Source organism: Aptenodytes patagonicus, chromosome 7 (assembly GCF_965638725.1).
Source record: "Aptenodytes patagonicus chromosome 7, bAptPat1.pri.cur, whole genome shotgun sequence".
Classification (NCBI taxonomy): domain Eukaryota; kingdom Metazoa; phylum Chordata; class Aves; order Sphenisciformes; family Spheniscidae; genus Aptenodytes; species Aptenodytes patagonicus.
This window is the reverse complement of record NC_134955.1, coordinates 36,173,501-36,192,157: the sequence shown is the minus strand read 5'-3', so window position 1 is coordinate 36,192,157 and position 18,657 is coordinate 36,173,501. Positions and strand designations below refer to the sequence as shown.

Here is an 18,657-nt window from a genome sequence, read left to right as displayed (position 1 = left end):
GCGACCAGTGGGCAGGAAGAAAAGCTTTCCATTAAGTGAATTAAGTTAATTAAGCGAAGATTGCTTTCATTAAGTGACTCAGGACAGCCGGAGGTAGCGGCGTTTAGGCACCCCTCTCCTCTACGTCCCAGCCGGGCCGCCGGCAGACACCTGCGGCGGGGTGCGCCCCCTCAAGCGCTCCTCCTGGGGTGCCCGCCGGCCGCAGGGGCTACGGTTGGCCGGCGGACACGGCAAGGCCAGGACACCCTCACCCCTCAGCGCGGGGCTAAGGCCAGGGCGAGCGGCCGGGAGCCAAGGGGCCGGAGGGCAGGGCTGGGACGCCGGGCGGGCAGCGGGACAGGCGCGGAGCGGCGGGGAACGGGTGCCAGACGCGGCTCGCCGCAGGTTCGGGGGACGAGGGCCCCCGACGGCCTCGCCGCGGCTCCCCGCTGCTGGCGGGGAAGGCCACAGGGAGCCGGCGGCGTCGCGCCCGGCGCGGGGGCGAGGGGCGGCGGACGGGCCCTGAAGGACAAGCGCCGTACGAGCTCGCGGGGCGCCCCCAAGTGGCGCGGCCGAGCGCGGCGCCGCCCGTCAGGAGCGGCGCGGCGGCCGCCCGCTCCCTCGGCCGGCGGGGCGCGGCGGCGGCGGCGGCAGCGGGCCCGTCCCCGCCCCCCGGCGCCTGTGGAAAGTTGTCTCTGGCCGCGGAGCCACCCGGCGCCCGCCCCCCGCTTCCTGCCCCGCCGCCGCTGATTGGCCCGCCGCGCGCCGAGGAATGCGAGCCACCCTTTAAAGGCGCGCGCGGCGCCTGGCGCCCGCAGTGCCTCAGCAGCGCCGCTCACGCTCCCGCCTCCGCCTCCTCGCCCGGGACCCGCCGCGGCGCCGCTGTTCGCCCTCCTTTGCCTGGACGGTCGAGCGCTGCCCGAGGATATTAGTCGCCGGTACCCGGAGGTGCGGGAGGCCGGCGCTGCCCGCCCGGATCGCTCTCCCCGGAGGTAAGTGCTGAAGCGGCTCCCGCCGCGCTCGCCGTCCTTGCCGAGGATGGCGGCGGGTGGGGGGCACCTGCCCTGCCGCCGCTGCCTCCCGCTGCGCAGCCTTTCTGCCTCCGGGGAGCCTCGGGTGCCGGTGCGCTGGGCGGTAGGTCATGGGTGCGACGGCAGCGCGGTGACCTTCTTCCTTGTGCCTGTCCCCAGGCAGGTTCAGAGACAGACCTTTGCCATGGGGCCAACGACTGTTCTCTTCCTCCTCCTCGTGCTCGGCATCTCGGAGGCCAAGCGCGCTGCAGGTAAGACTAGCTCTGTGCTGGTACTCGGAGCAGCCAGGGAAGGGGGGGGGGAATAAAATGCTTCTTGGTGTCTGTGTAGGCAGCTGAAATTGTGCTCGGTGGTGAAGAGTTCCAAAGTTTTCAATGAACAAAAACTTTTTAACCTGAGCATCAGCTAGTTGGGAACAGGAAACTTTCTCTAGTGTGGAATTCCTGTAACCTTCAGAAATAGGAACGCATAGTCTCCAGGACTTGAGCACATAGCTCAAGTCCACCTCTGTGTTGGGCAGAGGAAAGGGGAAACATGATGTAGGAAGTGGCTGAAGAAGGAATGGGGCAGTAGGCTGCCGTTATGGTGCTATAGAGAAGCCGCTACTGTGCTTGCTGTCACCCAGCCGGACTAAGCAAGCTCACTTCACTGTATCCTAGCATAGGAATATTGCAGTCTGGGCTTCTGCTGTCCATTTCTCCTCTGCTAGAGCCTAATGAGGTGCCAGAACGGCTGCTACCTTTGTGTGTCAGTCAGCAGGTACCTGGCACTCCTGTGCCGACTGGCTCCTGTACAAGAATGCACATGTACTGCCTCACAGCAGCTCCTGGTGGGACTGCCGTACTATCAGAGCTACTGTCTGTGCTCTAATGTGAGGCGCTGTACCTTGCACGATGCACACCATGAGCCAGTATGTTAAGTAATCCTGGGAGATACGCACCTACTCAGCCTCTTCTTGTCCCTTGCTCATGATGCTTGTTCTGATCTCTCTGCAGAGTCCAGGAGCGATGATAACAGCGTCTTCGATCTCTTTGAACTCATTGGCTTCATTCGAAAGGGAGCCGGGCGCCGGGCACCCGGGGTGCACCTGGTGAAGGGACCAGAATCCTCCAGCCCTGCTTACCGCATTGAAGATGCCAGTCGCATCCCTGCTGTCCCTGACTCCAAGTTCCAAGACTTATTAGATGCTATCCATGCTGAGAAGGGCTTCATCCTCCTGGCCACCCTCCGGCAAGCCAAGAAGAGTAGAGGCACGCTGCTGTCTGTGGAACAGAAAGATGGCTCTGGTCATGTCTTCAGTCTAGTATCAAATGGCAAGGCAGGCACCCTGGACCTGAGCCTTTCTGGTGATGGCAAGCAGCAATTAGTGTCAGTTGAGGATGCCTTGCTAGCTACAGGACATTGGAAGAATATCACCCTGTTTGTGCAGGAGGACCGGGCTCAGCTCTATGTGGGGTGTGAGAAAATGGAGAATGCTGAACTGGACATCCCCATCCAGAACATCTTCACTAGGGACCTGGCCAGCAGTGCCAGGCTCCGTATTGCCAAAGGGGGAGTCAATGACAACTTTCAGGTAAGACTTTCACTTATGCTTTTGCCTAGTATTTTCAGTCATCTGCCTTGAAGGTGCCTTAGCTACTCAACCAGCCTAAATAGCTACAAAGACATGGGTAATAGGGAGAAAGGGTTCCACCACTGCCTAGTTTGTGTACATCTGATATGGACCGCCTCTAAATCTACTAGACTTTATTGATGGAGTTTGAAGGGTGAAGCATTAGATTTGCAGGGATAGAACTTTCTGCAGCAATAAGAAGGCACTGAAGCTTCCAAACAGGTAGTTGTAGCTTCATTGCTCGGCTTCTTATATGAGATTCAGAAATTCATAGGTTCTTTCTTTCTAGCCTGGAGAGTTGCCAGGTCCTTGTGGTCAAGGATGAGGATGTTAGGAAGCAGGGCTTGTTATCATTAAGGAGAATAAAGCAACATAGGTCACTTTGCCATCTGTCTGTCATGAAGTTACTCTTAATGATCTTACGTGACCTTAAGTGCCTACCAAGCTCTCTCCATGCAAGTTGTACTTCTTTCCCTTGCAGTCACTGCAAGTAGCTGTAATTCTTCCTCTGTCCACAGGGACTGCTGCAGAATGTGCGGTTTGTGTTTGGAACAACTCTGGAAACTATCCTGAGGAACAAAGGCTGCTCCAGCTGTAAGTTTGCAATCTTCTGAATCCAATGACCTATTAAAAATAAGATTCCTCATTATGTTAGAAAGACAAGTTGAAACAGAACTCAGCAATATGCTGACATCTAAATCCACGTTGCATAAGAAATAAGATTATATTTCTGCAGGCACCCTGATGAATCTTGTGGCAGCTGTTTAGCAGGTGTTACCCTGGAATGATAAATGCGCATGGTAAAAAATGCATTTACTTTATGTGTGTTTTTGTCTCTTAGCCACTAGTGCGATCATTACCTTGGACAATCCCATCAATGGTTCCAGCCCAGCTATCCGCACTAATTACATTGGCCATAAAACAAAGGACATCCAAGCAGTCTGTGGTTTTTCCTGTGATGAACTAACAAATATGTTTGTGGAACTGCAAGGGCTCCGGTCCATGGTTACAACACTTCAAGACAGAGTTCGCAAAGTGGTGAGTGTTGGTTAAATTCATGCTACCTTTCATTAACTGGCACTTAGTGAATGAACAACAACCTGCCCTTTGAGAGCCTGGACAAACAGTAATAACTTTACTCTGACTTTTGTGGAAAAGGGTGTTTTCTGTATTAACTTCTAAATATCTTCTCTCCACTGCCTCCCCCCCCAACCCCCAAGACTGAAGAAAATGAACTCATTGCCAAAGTGGTCCAGATCACTCCTGGAGTATGCATTCATAATGGAATCTTGCACAAAAACAAAGAAGAGTGGACTATTGACAGCTGCACTGAATGTACCTGCCAGGTAAGATTCCTCACATTCATAAATCCTCTGTATATAAATTCATGAGTTGAAATTAACAGATATTTCTAAATGACATTCTTTGTTAGAGTGAATCCTACACAGAACTGGGCATACTACAGTAGCCAGAGAATTACTCAGTTTATGTCATCCTACTAGATCTCTAGTATAAAGGCAGCTTTCATACAGTGTTACAACAGCAGTATTTTAGAAAACTATACAAAACATCACTTTGATACAGCTGTTAACACACTTTTAGTTCCTTAATTTGGGGAATGCCTGTCGTCTTTATGTAAGTCCATGAGTAAACTAAAAGTCAGCATCAACAGAACAAACTTATAGTACTATCAGTTTTGCTCCCTGGAATACTTTAGATCCACCTTCTGTCCTCACTGAACCTCCTGCTGGCTTAGTAGGAAAAGACATTCTAGTACTCAGTAAAGGCTCTTAAACTTATGGGGTTTTATTTATCTAACAAATGCTTCTAGCTGTGTCCTATTAGCTGTTACAGATTATATGGAACAGCAATCCCTTCCATATTTCAGTTTAGCTGTTTAAATCCCAGGACCACCTGGCAAGATATTCGTACTTTGTGTTCCGCTTCTGTGGAATGTTGTAAAAGTACACCAAAACATACAGTTTCAGAGTTTCTTTAAACTCTTTGCTTGCTCCCTTTAACTGTAAGTATACCATAACAAAAGTATCTTGGAGTACCAGTCTACCAAAGAGTGGGCTAACTAGCCTGCCGCTGTTTAGAAACTAAAGGCTGAGTATTTGTACATGTGCAATCCAAGGCATGTCACCAAGTTCTGCATCTGCTTCTACAGGTCTCTATCTTTTGTCTTGTAGTCAGCAAATGATACTTCTGCATTTGCCTCTTTCCTACCAACACTCACTCAATGTTAGCTGTAATTGCCTTAATGTAGTCATTTGCTTGGGGAGATAAAAATAGTAATCATGAGAGCATTCTTCTGACCAAGCTGCTACCTTCAAGTAGCAAAACTACAGGCTACCCTTTAGCTCTCATTGAGATTGGAGGTGGGTGTTCTTACTCTGCCTGCTTGGCTTAAAGATGAAAGACCTCTAAGTATAAGTTACAGATTTCATGGCTCTTCAGCAGAGTCCACTAAACTCATTTTATCTTTACCATATAATCAGCTTAAATCCATATTAACTGAAAAGAAAGTTGGCTTCTCATTCTTGTTTCATTCCCTTGAAGTCTGACTTATACTTTGGGTATCACGTGATAGCCTTTTACTCTAGCCAGCATCTGGTAGCTCTTGATCAACTTCTGCAAAACCAAAATACTTCCGCTCTTGACTAAAAAGTAATGGGTGAGAATGGGAATGAGGTGAAGTTTGACCAAAAATACCTGGGACTACCCTTGGGTTGTGTTAGCTCTAAATACAAGACCCTCTGCTTTAGATGTGGTATTGAGTCTTTAAAGCGCTGCAGAAAAGATCTTTTTATCATTTAACCAGACTCCAGACACTGTTTATATTTCACTTACTTATTGCAGTTCTCTCAATTCTTTATAGAACTCTGCCACTATATGCCGCAAAGTGTCCTGTCCTCTCATGCCTTGTTCCAATGCCACTGTGCCTGATGGGGAGTGCTGCCCCCGATGCTGGCGTAAGTACTTAATACCTTCATGCTTTTGTAGCAGTTGGCTTCATCTAGCTAGACACATGCTGCTCTAAAGTATACTACAACTGGATATAACCTTGTACCACTGGAGTAAGGTTAGCCTGATGCTTCTTTGAGGTTAATCACTTAGGTGATGCACGTGAGCACTGAAACATTTGAGTCCATGGCCTTATCTTGTACAAGAAAGGAAGATGCATGTGGCTTTTGAGGACAGTTCTCTCCTTTTTTTGTGGAGAAGAGGGGTGGGAGAAAAGACTATGGAAAACACATACCTGGAGTCTTATTCAGAGCTGTATCCATCTGCAGCTAGCGACTACGCAGATGATGGATGGTCTCCTTGGTCTGAATGGACTTCATGTTCTGTCACCTGTGGGAACGGGATTCAGCAGAGAGGGCGATCCTGTGACAGTCTCAATAACCGCTGTGAAGGGTCTTCTGTACAAACTCGGACTTGCCACCTTCAGGAGTGCGATAAGAGATGTAAGTGCTTAATCTACGCACACTGGTAATAAAACACAGGCCGCTTTTATTGGCTTAATGTTAATGGCAAAGATTACCATGTAGCTCTGTCACTGGGATGGAGCACTGGCTTCTAGCTTTAAGGACTTACACTAATCAGTTAAAGGGGAGCAGATAGTTAGTGCAGTAAATAGGCATTTTTAGGCACTGCTCCCAGGCAAAATTTGAGGCCAGTTTAGGTATGCAATTTCTCTAGTGACAAAACAACTTGATCTGTGATGGTGCTGAGGCTATCCAATATATATGGAGTCTTTGGTACAGTTCTGGTACTGGCTATGTCCTAAGTGCTGTGCAGCTGAAGTCTGTTTTTCAGAAACTCTATTAACAACAGACACTTCTCTCTTATAGTTAAACAGGATGGTGGCTGGAGTCACTGGTCACCATGGTCTTCATGTTCTGTCACTTGTGGCACGGGCATCATCACTAGAATTCGTCTCTGCAACTCTCCAGTACCACAGCTGAATGGCAAACCTTGTGAGGGTGAGGCAAGAGAAAACAAATCCTGCCAGAAAGATCCTTGCCCAAGTAAGTGTGTCCAGGTGGTAACTACTACTCGGTAGCTTAAATGGTGAACTTCCTGAGTAGTTGCTATATAATCTAGTTCTAGTAATCTTCTCTCTTTAAACTTAGAGGTAGGCTAGGTAAAACCTCACAGGTTAGTTTCAGACGAAACTAAACTTGTTTTCTGACTCTTCCATGGAGTCCATTAATTCTGTCATTTAGGTCTGAACAAAGTCTGAAGTGCTCTCACCGCAAAAGTAATAGTCCTTAGTCAGGTAGAAACTAGTTGTACCACTGAATTTAAAGCTATACATGTCTTCCAACTTCTATCTCCCTTTAGTTAATGGCAACTGGGGACCATGGTCTCCATGGGATGCTTGCACAGTGACATGTGGAGGAGGACTTCAAAAACGTAGTCGTCTCTGCAATAATCCTGAGCCTCAGTATGGTGGGAAGACTTGCGTAGGTGAAGCTAAAGGGACTCAAGTCTGCAACAAACAGGACTGTCCAATTGGTGAGTATCCATTTTCCCATAAACATCTGAAGGTTGTGGACAATCTTGAAAATACTGATTAAAAAACTTTACATGAGGCTGTAAAACACAAGTGCTAGAATGTTAAACCAGCATATCGGCCAAATACAGTACTGTAGCAGCATGGTAAGCATCCCTCATCTTAACACTTTCTCATTTGTTTCTCAGATGGGTGTCTGTCTAATCCTTGCTTTGCGGGGACTACATGTACCAGCTCCCCTGATGGTTCCTGGAAGTGTGGTGCCTGTCCTGCTGGCTACCATGGTGATGGTGTCCACTGCCAAGATATTGATGAGGTAAGAAGACTAGTTCACTCCTTGAAAGGGAGTGAAAAGATAGGAAGGGCGAATAAATCCTGGTGTTTTATAATGCGAACTGTTGTTCTCCTCTATTTCAAACTCGTATTTCAGTGCAAAGAGGTTCCTGATGCCTGCTTTGTCTTCAACGGAGTGCACAGGTGTGAGAATACTGAACCTGGGTACAACTGTCTGCCTTGTCCACCACGTTTCACTGGGACACAGCCATTTGGTCGCAGTGTTGAGGATGCCATGGCTAACAAACAGGTATTGTCAACTTGAGAACTGTTCTGGGTTATAAAATTTCACGAAGTTTCTAAACAACAGAAAGCACCTATGCATTTCAGGCAAGAAGGACTTGGTACACTTAATAAAACACCATCCTCTGTGATTCAGAACAGGAGGACCATTAAGCAGTTTCTATTGGAGCTCAAAATGAGTCTTAAAAATCACTATCCTCCTCAGCCACGGAGGGTTCAGATGTTATACATAATTTTAGGACACTAACTTAATCAGTATTCACTTATGATCCAACGATATGTGCCTTAGATATTTTAGTGCTTGGTTCCATTTGAAAATAAATAAGGTCTGAACAAGAAAAATAATAATTAGTGCTAAGGCTGCTACTGGAGTTGGGGAGTGGACGAAAGTAATGTATGAGGCTTTTCTTTTTTTTTCTGATTGAAGGATCTCTGATCAAAACGAGCATGTATTCTCTGTTTTACTTGAATCTCTGGGGGAAAAATGAGGGATAAAAAGATGTTTACAGTGGATTTAATTTCTGTGTGGTCTTCTAGGTCTGCAAGCCACGTAATCCATGCACAGATGGAACACATGACTGCAACAAGAATGCCAAATGCAATTACCTTGGCCACTTCAGTGACCCCATGTATCGCTGTGAATGTAAACCAGGCTATGCTGGCAATGGCATAATCTGTGGAGAAGATACTGACTTGGATGGGTGGCCAAATGAGAACCTTGTTTGTGTTGCCAATGCCACTTACCACTGTAAAAAAGTAAGTTTATCGTGTTTTCCCATCTACCATTATAATAGCCTGTCTATCTGAGAAATATAGAAAATATGTTAGGTTTGAGGTATAAAGCAAGTCTTTATCTAGTTAGAGCTATTAAACTGTCCTCTCTGCAAATAAAACTGGTAAAATACCCCTCTCTGTAGGGATGCCATTGTCAAGGTATTGCTAGGAGGCTCTTGCTGTTGCTTTAGATATTCCTGCAATATGGGGGAAAAAAATGAAGCCTGACACAATTATAAATGTTTGTTATAAGTGTTCTAGGAAGACTGTAGTTTAGGCTATACCTATATCAGCTTTGCTCTGACAGATATCGATCCCCAGGGGAAGAAAAGGAGGGTAAGATTCTCAAAAGCAGCCAAATCTTTGTTTTAAAAAATTATTTAAACTATGGCTTTCTAAGACTTATCCTCACAGTAATGACTAGCTAGAACTGAGAGAATTACAGTAACCTACCTGATTTGAGGTATTATGATTTTGCCTAATGATTAGATCTTACCTGCTAAAATCCCTATTGTAATCATGCCAGGAGTAAACACATCTGTGTACTTTCTCCTTCCTAGGATAACTGCCCTAATCTGCCCAACTCTGGGCAGGAAGACTATGATAAGGATGGGATTGGTGATGCCTGTGACAATGATGATGACGATGATGGTATTCCTGATGACCGGGTAAGACAACACAGAAGAACAGCCTTTGAGAAGGTAGCTCTCCCATTTCCCTTCCTAAGGCTGGGGTCTAGCTTCTGACCTTAATCTTGAGAAGACCATAGGAAGTTGCTGGCACTGGACAGCCATCCTAGAAACCTTTAGATATGCATAAATATGCAGACAAACTTTCTGCAGCTGGTTGAGCTTTGGAAGTGAATCTTCATTTTTATTCAGCCATTCCTACACTCATGCAAGCAACGGGGTGTTTTGAGATAGAAGCGTCCCAGTTCTGTTTCCCTGCCTTTCATTTCTCCTTTCATACAGCAGTACAAGCATAAGCAGAATCTGGTTAAAGCTTTAATTTGACTCTTTTTAAAGCTTGACTTCTTTCTTGCTCTTGTAGGACAACTGTCCATTCATCTACAACCCACAGCAGTATGACTATGATAGGGATGATGTTGGTGACCGCTGTGATAACTGCCCCTACAATCACAACCCTGATCAAACTGACACTGACAACAACGGAGAAGGAGATGCATGTGCAGTGGATATTGATGGAGATGGTAGGTGGCCTCTAATCACAGATTGATCAAACATACCCAATATACCACTGACTTCCTACCAGAATTCCATTCCTGAACACACAAAAATTCTCCTCTAGTGGTTTCAGGATATAAAGACTACTAAAGTAACAGTTATAGCTAATGGAAACTTGCTTTGAAATATACACATTTTGGCACAGTTAAAATCTAGCTCTACTCTCACAGGCAGTAGGAACAGAAGCATGTGGCAGAGCTAGTGATGAGTCAAGTCTCAAAGCTTTCAAATGCTGCTCAAAATGCTTTCAAAAATATATCAAGAAGTGTGTGGTGGCTTTCTACAGTTCTCTGCAGCATTTAGATGTCTGACTTTCATTCATGAACTCTCCTTAATTTTGCAGGGGTCCTTAATGAAAGGGACAACTGCCAATATGTCTACAATGTAGACCAGAGGGATACGGACTTGGATGGTGTTGGAGATCAGTGTGATAACTGTCCACTGGAACACAATCCTGACCAGGTAGGGGATTTGCATTTTTTTATATATATATATATATATATATATATATATATATATATATATATATATATATATATATATATATATATATATATATATATATATATATATATATATATTTTTTTTTTTTTTTATATATATGACTGGTATTATAAAAAACATAGTATGTTGTGTATTGTAGAAAATATTTGAACAACAAGTTACAGCTTAAAATTGACTTGTCACAAATTATTCTTATTAATTTGCCAAACGGTGCCTTTATCAAATAACATGCCCTCACAGTTCAAACAGCTGCTAGGTATTCTCTGAAAAGTAACTCTAGTGAAGATCTGTGAGACTACCGTGTGTACTCGTCTCCTAAACATTTCTTAGGTTTGTCAGTTGCAGTGATTCTCATAGTGAGGATATGAAATTCCTGGGAGCACTGTATGAAATCTAGGTAGGTAGGAACTACCCTCTTCATAGCCTGTAGTGCTCTTTAATCTTTGTCCTTAAGTTTGAAACAGCGCCATTTCAAAAGATAACTTTGCTACCAGTAAGCTGAAGGCAGCACAGGTTGCTTTTCTCTAAGGAAAAGGTGTATTCTGACACTTTAAAAATTCCCTTTCATAAAAATCTAGGGGATCCAACCTCTCACACAACTTCCTGGTTCAAAAACGTTTGAAGGCAGAGGTAGATAAAGCCTGTGCCATCCTGTCAAGCACAAGGCTCTAAATTTAATAGCTTCAGGGACATAACTGGAATGTTTGAAGGGCTAGAAAAGCTGTTGCAAATCAGTGGAATCTAGTGTAGTATGGTCATGTAGCCTAAAAGCAGTGTTACTTGAAGGATTTAAACAGATAATATAAAATTTCTTAGTCTCTGTCACTTGCTTTACTACTTCCCCACCTGAGGGTGGAAAGTGCCTGAAGATCCTTTCAGGCAATGTTCCTCTTACCACTTTGAAACCTTAATATAGGACTATCATGGGTTTTCAAACACTTTTCTAATCCAGTTCTAGAAGTGGAGATATTAGATTTCAAATGGCAGAATTAGTAGCTATTCAAACTGTGTGGTATGCCTTCTGTCTACACCAACACCAGGGTCATCCACTAGTGTTGACAAGACTACTAGACTAAACCTTGAGGCAGCCTCAGGGATGACTGGGTTGTTTTTTCTTATTTCAGAAGCTGACTAAGCAAATGACTGGCTAAAATATGTGATCAGCAAGCACAGCAGCTCATGCAGTCTTTGATCACTAAGGGAATAATTGTCTTGACTGATGAGTCAGGGGGCACGAAGAGCATTATAGGCTTTTATGATAAAGAAAATTATGATACGGTGTGGAAGCTGTAAAACCAAGACTTGTTAGACTATGTTTTAAGGCTACAGTCTCTACTGGCTAGGGACAGAGTAGTCCTACCCTTATCTGGCTCTTGGAACCAGGGAGCTGCCAGAGAAGGTGGGAGGTAAAGTACCCTGTGTCCAGTATGGTAGACTGGCGGCAGAAGGGAGAAGAGAAGCTGATGACCACACTGCTTTCTGCTGCTGTGGATTCAAATTAAAACCAGGGCAACACTAAAGCAGCCCAAAGCAGCTAGCACAGGTAGCTTTAAGCATGTATTAATCCTAATACCTCACTACATCTATCTTAGCTCTTGCTAAAGCAAGCAGAAATCCCAGTTAATTCTAGCTATTAAGACTCTATTTCAGCCTTTTTTTAAGTGGCTTTTTGAAGTGTTCTTTATTTTTTCCCTTTCTTAGGAAGACACTGATTCTGACCGCATAGGTGATCAGTGCGACAACAACCAGGACATAGATGAAGATGGCCATCAAAATAATCTTGATAACTGCCCCTATGTGCCCAATGCCAATCAAGCTGACCATGACAAGGATGGAAAAGGTGATGCCTGTGACCATGATGATGACAATGATGGTATCCCTGATGACAAAGACAACTGCAGATTGGTTGCCAACCCAGATCAAGCTGATTCTGATGGTAAGATGGCCAGTATCATAGCAACATTTTTAAAATATCTTCCAATAGTTTGATGCTACATGGTTTGTTTTGGTTTTTTTTTCCCCCCACACTATTTAGAGTTGGACAAAACTTGCAAGTAACAAAAAGATAGAACGTCTGTACTGTTGTTATAGTGCCCCTCAGGAGTAAGGAGCAATGTAAAAATGACCACATATCCAACTTACTCCTAAGTCACTATCGGGCTGGAGTGAAAGGGCATTTATACAGTAGCTGTTGTGGCTTCTGTAGCGTGTCTGCCAGCAGTACCTGGGCAGTCAGAGATCTGCAATTAAGATTTCAACTCCAAGTTGTAAGACTCAGAAGCAAACAACAATGGTGATATAATGGTGAAATTACTTGTGTCCTGCAGGTGATGGACGTGGAGATGCTTGCAAAGATGACTTTGACCAAGACAGCGTGCCAGATATTGATGATATCTGTCCTGAAAATGTGGACATTAGTGAAACTGATTTCCGAAGATTTCAGATGATTCCCCTGGATCCCAAGGGAACATCCCAAAATGATCCAAACTGGGTTGTTCGTCACCAGGGTAAAGAACTGGTTCAGACAGTCAACTGTGACCCTGGCCTTGCAGTTGGTAAGGGGAAAATTTTAACTCTAACGGACATTACACTGTTTGTTTTTTGGGGTTGGGGGGTGGGGAGGAGGAGAATCTGAGAAACCATTAAGGAGTTGTTTAAGAATCACAAAAGAGCAGCACCTAAAGCTTTCTCCTTTAATGCCCCCATAGGTTTTGATGAATTCAATGCTGTGGACTTCAGTGGCACCTTCTTCATCAATACAGAAAGGGATGATGATTATGCTGGCTTTGTATTTGGCTACCAATCTAGCAGTCGTTTCTATGTTGTCATGTGGAAGCAGATCACCCAGTCTTACTGGGACTCCACACCAACCAAAGCTCAAGGCTACTCGGGTCTCTCCATCAAAGTGGTGAATTCCACCACTGGTCCAGGAGAACACCTTCGTAATGCTTTGTGGCACACAGGAAACACTCCTGGCCAGGTAAGAGTGGCACTATGATAACCTACTCTTCAGCCTGCCTTACAGTGCAGTTCTTCCAACAAGTTAGATACTTGCAGGGGGTCTGTACATGCTGATCAGAATGGCGTAGTCTTCTTGGCAAAGACCAATAACTTTGTAATTATCCTCAATCATGCAAAATGTTGTATAAAATTAAAAGGATTGCATGCTGCAGACAGGCTTTCCAGGAGCAGTGAATCAATTGTTTCTGGAATTGTGGAGTAGTTTCCTATTTACATATTTAAAAGTAAATTTAAATGCAGTTGATTTCACAAGACCCCATTACAGAGCCTAATGACTTACTTTAAGCCTTTACTAGTCATAATGATGATCGTCAAGGCACTTTCATGTCAAAATAATGGTCGTTATCTCAGGCCTTTGGTTAATAGAAAAGTATTCTTTTGTAGGTGAGAACTTTGTGGCATGACCCGCGTCACATAGGCTGGAAAGACTTCACTGCATACAGATGGCGTCTTAGCCATAGACCAAAGACTGGTTACATCAGGTGAGCATCATCCTTTATCTTAAGTAATTATCACAAGGAAGGTGGATGTCTGTAAACATGCACCTAACAGAAGCTTGTCAAAGATGGCTGACCTATTGTCTCTTTGTAGGGTTGTAATGTACGAAGGGAAGAAAATCATGGCAGACTCGGGACCAATCTATGATAAAACCTATGCTGGTGGTCGGCTAGGATTATTTGTGTTCTCTCAAGAAATGGTGTTCTTCTCAGATCTTAAATATGAATGCAGAGGTAAGGAAGACATTGTATTGTAAGAGATCCTGTATAAATAAACTGGTTGAAGAAAGCTGCTCTCAAGGAAAAACAGAATGGATCAAGAAATAAGAGCTAAGAGGGAAAGTTCACCCATGATCTTCCATGGCTCAATCTCAAGCGAGTTCTGCAGGCAAAAACAGGACACCTTCTTGATAAATTCTTCCCAATTAGATATATATACTTGGATTTTATACACTTAAACTTTTATCCTGTTATTTCAAAGTATCAGAAATCCATGTTAAGTTCCAGATGTGAAATGTATCTTGAATCTCCTTTAAAATGCTGACTAGAATGAATCAACACAGCTGACAAAGTCCAAGGTGGAAAATGCAAAATATTGACTTTAGCAAGCAAGAAAGTAGTGTCTGACATGCAAAAAAACTGATTTGCTTAAAAGCCAGCAAAGTAGAAGGTTGTCCATATATTGCACTCTGGCAGTTCAGTGGAGGTAAGTGCACATGACTAGTTCCAGGTGCCCTAGTGTTCTTAAACGGTGACTTCAGAATCTAGTCTATGTAACCATTACATAATGAACTCTAACTCAAGAAAGTTCCTAAGCACTTTCAGTTTTCTTGACCAATATGTTCTTTACAAATGTCTCTAGAGATCAAGGTCTTAAACATAATCATGCATAATACACAAAAATATTTAAATATCTTCATTCTTTTTCTTCTTCACAGATCCATAATCATAAGGTTATTGGATCCAGAGACTATTAAAAATGCTGGTATTGCACCTTCTGAAACGTTTAGCCTTACAAATCCTGGGACCATTATATTATTCCTTCCTTTCTTCTTTCTGCATAAAAGTGGACTCGAAACACATGACCTGCCTCAAGAGAATGCTTTTGAGAGAATGGAAGTGAGAACATACTTGGTATCTGACCTCTGCTGAAGTGGAAGGAAACAAATGTGTCTTGCAAATGAGAATTGTCTTCACTGAACAAGCACACTTCTTTCAGTAGGAAAGACATTTGTTTGCTGTTTATTACAGTGCAGTGTCACTGCCTCTCTAACTGGAGGTCCCATGGAGTAGCATTTTTGTAAAAAGAACATCTTTGGATGTGCTGTGGACTACTTAAACTGAAGACCTTTCATTGTGTGGGGAAAAGGGGTTTTGGGTGGGAGGGTGAACTCTAAATCTTTTTCTTTATGGGGAGAAGATTTTTTTAATGAGGGCTGCGTGACCTTGGTTTACATCCATTTAACCTGGAGAAATGAGTATCTTTTTATATGTCATATCTTTCAGATGAAAACACAGCCTTTTACTCTATTTGTAGTGAGCTAGATCAGCTGCTCTATTACACAGGACAAAACAGATATCCTAAAACTGATTTCCATGGTGGGAGGGTGAGAGGGGATAAAAACTGGCACACTGGATCACACCAGCTTTGGGAGAATTGGGATTTACAATTAGATTCTGTTTTTTCCTGACTAGATGCAGATCTTTCTTGCCTTTAAATGTTTTTTCTTTCAGATATGGTGCCAGAAAGCACCGCCATCTCAGCCAGCACTGTGCTGTCCTTCAGGAAACCAGCATGTGCTTCACTTTATGGTTAAAAAGGCACAAAAATAATAGTAATGAAAACAACATTCCTTTTCTACATGCCATAGATGCTTTAAACCCCTCACTTCTTGGGAGGGGAAGGGGCCTGTAGATAAAATACTGAAATTGTAAAATATTTATTTTTACCTATCCTTGATGTTATAATGACTGAGGGATTATTGATTAAAACAAGAAGAAATGCGTCAAGACTATCCACCTAATCATTGTTACAAGTCTTCATGACTGTAAGATTGTAAATACAGATTATTTATTAACTCTGTTCTATATTGAAACTAGAGGGGTTTTAGTCAAGGAAAAAAAGTCTTGTCTGGAGCAGATAGTGGTGATGTATTTGTTACAAAGAGCAGTTTTCCCATAAAGGCTTTGAGGCGCAGGGAGAAGTGGTGGGGTGGGGAATGGGATGTTTGTTTTTTTTCTCAGTCTGAGCTCAATGTTGGCTTTTCCTTTCTTTGTGCAAGGCAGTTGGTAGCCTGGCAGGCAGCTGTTCTGCAGTGCTAAAACTCAAGTCCCCTTAGACGGTAGCAGTTCCTGTCTCATCCATAGTGCCAGAGATGAGGGAATGCCATTTACCATTTTAGCAGTTATTTAGTGCTGGGAAATGTCTGCAGTGCTTTACCACTGGGTCAGTGGGCCTGACACAAAACCAGAATACCTGCCCTGAGGAGATGGCAGAGAGGCACGACGACCGCAATCAGTAACCGTTCAAACCAGCTATTTGTGCCGCTGCACACTAATTATTGTAACTACTGATGTGCAGCTACAAACGAAGGAATTCTTCACGGACTAGACAGAATTCGGGAGCTCCTTGCAAAAGAGGGAGAGGGCTTGATGTACACTAAAAGAAGACTTTTCCCTAACAGAAGGGGCAGCATCCTTATACCTGTAGTATTTCCTTGTCTTTTCAAAAAAGGAAAAGAAATGAACACAGTGAAAGTTTTACGTACAAATATTACCTCATTGTTTTGTGACTGAGAAAAGCCTTTGGATTAAGCAGAGTTCAAATGTCTAACAAACTTTAAAGCTACTGTAGTACTAAGAAGTTAATGCTGTACATAGTCAAAATTTCTTTGCAGAAAATGTATTCCCAGTAAGGAAATGGCATTGGAAAAAAAATTGTCAAATACAATTTCTAATGTTGTGTTATATTTTTTTCCTGTCATCTTGTATACCATTGCTTGTATTTTTATAAATTATTTTTCTCATTGCCATTGTAATAGTTAATCACGTAATTGTGTAGATATGCTATTTAAATAATTTATCATGAAATGCTACCTGTAGAGTTAGTATTTCTATTTTTATAAAACGTTTGCACACTGAACTGAAGATTTTTTTGCTTCCATCCTCCCAATGTTTTTGCTAGCATAATTTTCTAAAACATGCTTTTTTGTAAATGTTTTTAACCATTTTCCATTTTAAAGTTGTGTAAGTTGTACAATAAAGCTTCTTACATACAAAGAACAATAAACCAACAAGGACATTTATATTTATACCTTTGTGCTCTAATTTTATTCATGTTTTGTAATACTTCTGTGGTTCACTGATGTTATTTATGTCAAACTTGGCTTCAAAGCAAGACACCTTTACACTCTACATTAAAACTATGACAAGGGGCTGCGCCTGAGCTTTCACCCCAGGTATAATAGCTTGTCCATCTGAAGGCACTTCTGCAGTTATATAGCATGGACAGCTGGCAAATTTGATTCTGAAGACTTCAACTGTAGACACAGCCATGCTGCCCCTGATGCAGCCACAAGGCAAAACACTCCTTGAGGGATTTCAATCATCCCCAGCCAGGCCGACCCCCTATTTCTTTCTTTGACGTGAAAAGAGGCAGCGTGATGGCTATCTGCAGGGGCAGGTGACTATCTGTTAATATCTCTTCTAGACTGAGACTGCTAGTGTGGTCAAAAAAGCTGATGACGTGGCGCTGTATCAACTGCTGGAATGTGCTGCTACAAATAAGAGCAGTTAAGACTAGTTGCTCAGTCTTTACTTACAGCAGTGGTTTGTTTTGTGAGCCCTTTAGCAAAGCCAGGTGCTATATTAGGAGTGCCAGATATCCACATGAGAAGTGTATTTAGGAGGTCCTGCAGGTATACAAAATTAATCTTTACATCTCCTTTTCCTGAGGATTAAGAGTCCTGTTCTATGAAGTTTTTTCCTATTTTTCTGTCACTAAAATTTTGAGGACAGTCCTGTATATTTTGTTTTATCCTACTAAGAACAAGGAGAAAAAAGACAAAGAACTCCTGAGCTGTTGCTTCCAAAATACGAGTGGCTGCTGAATTTCTGCCCTTGCCAGTTATAGGATTGTCTGCTTCACTTCTCTGGAGTGAGACGTGGTAGTCTCTTGTGGGAGTGCACCGTCAGTGTAACCCGTCTGATCTTATCTGGGCCTGCTGTACCAAATGTCCTGCAGTTCTGGTCCCAAACTCTCTTCTTGCCTCCCAGGGGCACCGAGAAGAGCGAGAACTACAGAAAACAAAGTAAGTTCCCACCTGAAGAAATCTCTTTGCTGTACTTGCAGGAAGAATGAGATACTCTGGATTTAGACAGCAAATCAGTTGTATGAACAGATATATCCATATATGGATATATGTAGGTCTAACCAGAAGTTTAGAAAAGAGAACTGCTGCTGATGTGGCGGAAGATAGCCTTGGCACGCCAATCCAATGACCTTGTCTGAGCCCAAGCCAAACTTTCACGCTAATTTATTGCATGTGTTTATGTAGCTTATATCAGTGTAGTATCTGAATTGGGGATGATACATGCCTTAGAATAATAAAGGCAAGCCGTATGCCGTGTGTTAACCCATAGGTTAATTCCACTCACTCGTTGCCTGGGGAGCGTGACTGCAGTAGGACAGAGGAAAGAGCTATAGGTGAGGTAAGTTAGGCCTGTACTTGCCCAAAGAAACAACTGTCAAAGAAAAACTAAACAGGGAGAGCATAGGAAATGGCCACACGCCACAGCGTAAAAACTCCGTAGTGGAAGCCTGTGGGAAATATGTTGTTCCCAGCTCCCTGGAGACTCCTCAGCGGGACACGTAAGTGTACCACCTAATGCATGCCCT

The 18,657-nt window shown here is 43.5% G+C and overlaps 1 protein-coding gene across 2 annotated transcripts; it reads left to right on the top strand.

Annotated features, from left to right (window-relative positions):
- The first annotated feature begins 827 nt into the window (after positions 1–827).
- THBS1 (thrombospondin 1) lies at positions 828–17,071 on the top strand. Of its 2 annotated transcripts, XM_076344894.1 has the most exons (22): positions 828–971; positions 1,170–1,261; positions 2,006–2,583; positions 3,141–3,216; positions 3,464–3,660; positions 3,843–3,968; positions 5,504–5,597; positions 5,919–6,092; positions 6,480–6,656; positions 6,973–7,146; positions 7,333–7,460; positions 7,575–7,727; positions 8,258–8,476; positions 9,055–9,162; positions 9,545–9,704; positions 10,082–10,200; positions 11,944–12,178; positions 12,570–12,797; positions 12,951–13,222; positions 13,648–13,745; positions 13,855–13,994; positions 14,699–17,071. In XM_076344894.1, the coding sequence occupies exons 2-22, from the start codon at positions 1,195–1,197 to the stop codon at positions 14,704–14,706; spliced, it is 3,531 nt and encodes a 1,176-aa protein (XP_076201009.1). In that variant the 5' UTR covers positions 828–971; positions 1,170–1,194; the 3' UTR covers positions 14,707–17,071. The 2 variants fall into 2 exon arrangements, with proteins under 2 accessions (XP_076201009.1, XP_076201008.1); XM_076344893.1 differs by lacking the exon at positions 14,699–17,071 and having other exon boundaries at positions 13,855–14,686.
- Positions 17,072–18,657: the final 1,586 nt, after the last annotated feature.